Source organism: Colletotrichum acutatum (genome assembly GCF_030867785.1).
Source record: "Colletotrichum acutatum strain CBS 112980 chromosome Unknown BDZ83scaffold_161, whole genome shotgun sequence".
Lineage (NCBI taxonomy): Eukaryota > Fungi > Ascomycota > Sordariomycetes > Glomerellales > Glomerellaceae > Colletotrichum > Colletotrichum acutatum.
The window spans coordinates 18,175-21,125 of NW_026849155.1; the positions used below are offsets into that span (position 1 = coordinate 18,175).

The 2,951-nt window shown below is 53.4% G+C and overlaps 1 protein-coding gene across 1 annotated transcript; it reads right to left on the minus strand.

The window, feature by feature from the left end:
- Positions 1-1,480: 1,480 nt before the first annotated feature.
- On the minus strand, positions 1,481-2,580 carry BDZ83DRAFT_639769 (uncharacterized protein). The gene has a single exon (XM_060509452.1). It carries the CDS (start codon positions 2,159-2,161, stop codon positions 1,526-1,528), a length of 636 nt encoding a protein of 211 aa, XP_060359034.1. The 5' UTR covers positions 2,162-2,580; the 3' UTR covers positions 1,481-1,525.
- Positions 2,581-2,951: the final 371 nt, after the last annotated feature.

Below are 2,951 nucleotides of genomic sequence, written 5' to 3' on the forward strand. Positions count from 1 at the left end.
GATTGGAGGGGGGAAAGGATGATAATGGTAGTCTCCCGTACGGATATGTGGGCTGAGATTGATGGACAACGATTGACGGGGCGGAAAATTTAAGGTCAAGGAGAGACTTGGGTACGCTGTCAGAGACTCAGGATTATGCAGGCGGTTTTCCCCATCAAAGGCGAGGCCGCGAAAGTCTACCTACCACTCTACGGATACACAATACCTACCCTACTACGCAGCCAGGCCAGGCGTGCTGTGTCAAGAGTCGCGAGGGCTTCGGGATCGGGATGTGGGAGAGTGGGTATGAGGGAACATCTGTCCAGTGTCCCGGCGAGTCTCAAAGTCTCAAGGTCTCAAGGTCTCAAGCCCCAACTTTTTCCCACGCCGCCAGGCTTTCCGAAAAAGAGCTTGTTCTGGCCCAGAACTGAAGAGCCGTCAAACAAGCGTGGCGACGGGTTCAGGGGAGAGCCACACGATGGGGAGAGAGCTGCGTACGTCTTCGGGAAGCGGGAGGTGCTCGGAGGAGGATACCTATGCGTACAAACGGGAGTAAAGAATGAGGGGCCCAAGGCAATGGTGAGGATGAACTACTACGCAGTCTTTCTCCGTACGCAGTTGGTGCTCCATCCAATAGGGGGAATAAGGGAATAAAGCATGGCGTAGCGTGATGGCTTAACTTACTTTGGATAGTATTGATGGTCCTCCCACGTACCAGCCGGACGGTCTGTTCTTTTTTTGGGATCTGGGCGCTGGGGGATAATGGAGACTGTACACAATAGGAACACGGCGAAGGTTGGTGAGGCTGATGATGACGACGAGTCGGCCGGCAGCGTACGTACGTCTCTGGAGGATGTTAATTAACTGTAGGCAGGTCTCCTCCCTTCCCTCGGTGGGAGGTACCCCTTCTAGTTGAAGCCTCGAAGCCTCGGTCGACAGAGAAAGGGGCGTATGGAGTTCTCTCTGGAGAGCAGAATAAATGGTTCGTCAGGCTAAGCTCCTCAAATTGATGCAAGCTTCAGCTGTCTCTGAGCGGTCGGTGGCCGTAGCCGTAGCAGCCGTAGCCGCGGAGCCGGATGCTCTGTACTTGTGCGGGTATCCGGCAGAGGTGACTGACGGAGAGTCTTGTGATTGTTGATGCCGTAGTGAAGAGAAGGCGCACAATTGGGGCTCCTAACCGGGAATAAGCTCAAATCGATAGGCTCTCTCTTAATTTTGGAGTTGGCTCGGGCGGAATGATTGTCGTCAGGGTCTGGGTCTGGCGTGCCGACTGATCCAGATGGCGCGTTTGCTGTGCCTCAGCCCCCAACCACCACCCAAAGTGAGTGCTGTCGGTGCCGAAAAGGCAGCAGGTTGAGGTGGTTTTCACTCGAACTCGGAGCTCGGATTGCCTCCACAATGGCGGCGCTCCCCCGTGCGAGTCCTTCAGGCTCCTTGACGTGAGAATGTTTCTCCCGACAGCTGACCTTTTAAGACGTAACGGAGTGCTCCGTCTGTGATGGGGGTCCGTTTCCGCGGTGAAATAAGCCAGACCTCTCTGGATGACCTATCGCTGGTCTCTGTTGGATGGCGAAATCGGTGTGGCGCCGAATGTCTCCATGTGATGAATCGAGTTGCAGCGAGGTAGGTATCCGTATTTTTGTAGGTGGGTAGCCTGTTCACAACAACTGGCGAGGACGGGAAAAAACCGGGGTTTTTTTGATGGACGGCGGATGAAGACGAAGATGAAGGATGACAAGGCCGCCAGTAATAATTTAAAGCTGGACCAAACATATGCGTCGGCAAAAGAGGTAAATGACGGCGATAAGATGGATGTGACGGCGAGCGGGAGGGTGTGGGCGTTGCATCCGTCAAGATGGATGTGACGGTCGGTGCATGGATGATTTGATTTCGCAGTCAGATCGGCCGTCCCCCCCATGATTATTTCTTGGGTGTCTCTTTTTGTGTGTGAGGTGACGGTCTTCAAAACTGCCTTTCTATCCGTGTGGTGCTGTTCAGGAGCATGTAGACAGTGCTGTGGAAAGTCTCGAAGCGTCCTATCCGCGGTGAGGAACACAAAAGGACCCGCGCTCAGTCCCGGTATACGAGTGTTTGGGACGAGATCGAGAGAGATGCGATGGGGATGACTGGGAGACCTGGAGTCTGAAAGATGGGATCCAATGTCTGTGTCGTGGAATTGCATGCCGGTCAAGGTTCAGGTCGGCCGGGATGGGACGGGGGAGACTGGAGATGTGCGGGAGAAACCCTGCTAGAAGAGCTGGAAGGAATGGCACGGCATTATTCTTTCCCTTTTCCTCTTTTTATCCATCACGTTCCTTCGCCTTTCTCCCTTCTTAATGGTCATGCCTACTTGCTTAATCAAGATGGAACAAGAAGGAAGGTCTCCGTCGTTGTGGACAAGAAGGCGCTCTCACAATAGGTGGGTGCATTTGGTAGGCACGATAGGCAGACACAGGGTATGGAAGGCAGGTACTCTGTTTAGAAGGCAAGCACCAATTTTGGTGTGTGGAAAGCGGGTTGCAGACTCAGGGTGGAAGGTGCAGGCTGACAAGAACTTAGGTAGGTACCGTGGGTACGTACCATCAACCTTCCTTCCCTCCCTTCTCGAAAAGAATTCAAGCTTATTTCGACAGTCGCTGCACCAAGCTTTTTCAAAGTGGAGGCCAATGTATCCGAAAAGATACGTACCCAGACTGAACCACTCACCGTCATCCCTTGTTCTGTGGGTGGGCATGTCCGGCCGAGTCAGGGGCGTGGGGATAAGCCGCCTTGACGGGGTGCGGACAGACAGCACTCAGAAGTACGTACACATATACGCAGTAGTCAGGCATCAGCAAGAGGAATACGAAAAGGGTAAAAACACGACAATGTTGCAACATCAAATAGAATACCTACCTAGAGCATCAAGGCCAAGGCCAAGCAATGGGCAGACGCAGAAACGCAAGAAAAGGAACGATTACGATGCGCCGCCG

Excerpts from the sequence above, each read along its gene's own strand:
- BDZ83DRAFT_639769 (XM_060509452.1), bottom strand. The coding sequence starts at position 2,161 with ATGCAATTCCACGACACAGACATTGGATCCCATCTTTCAGACTCCAGG.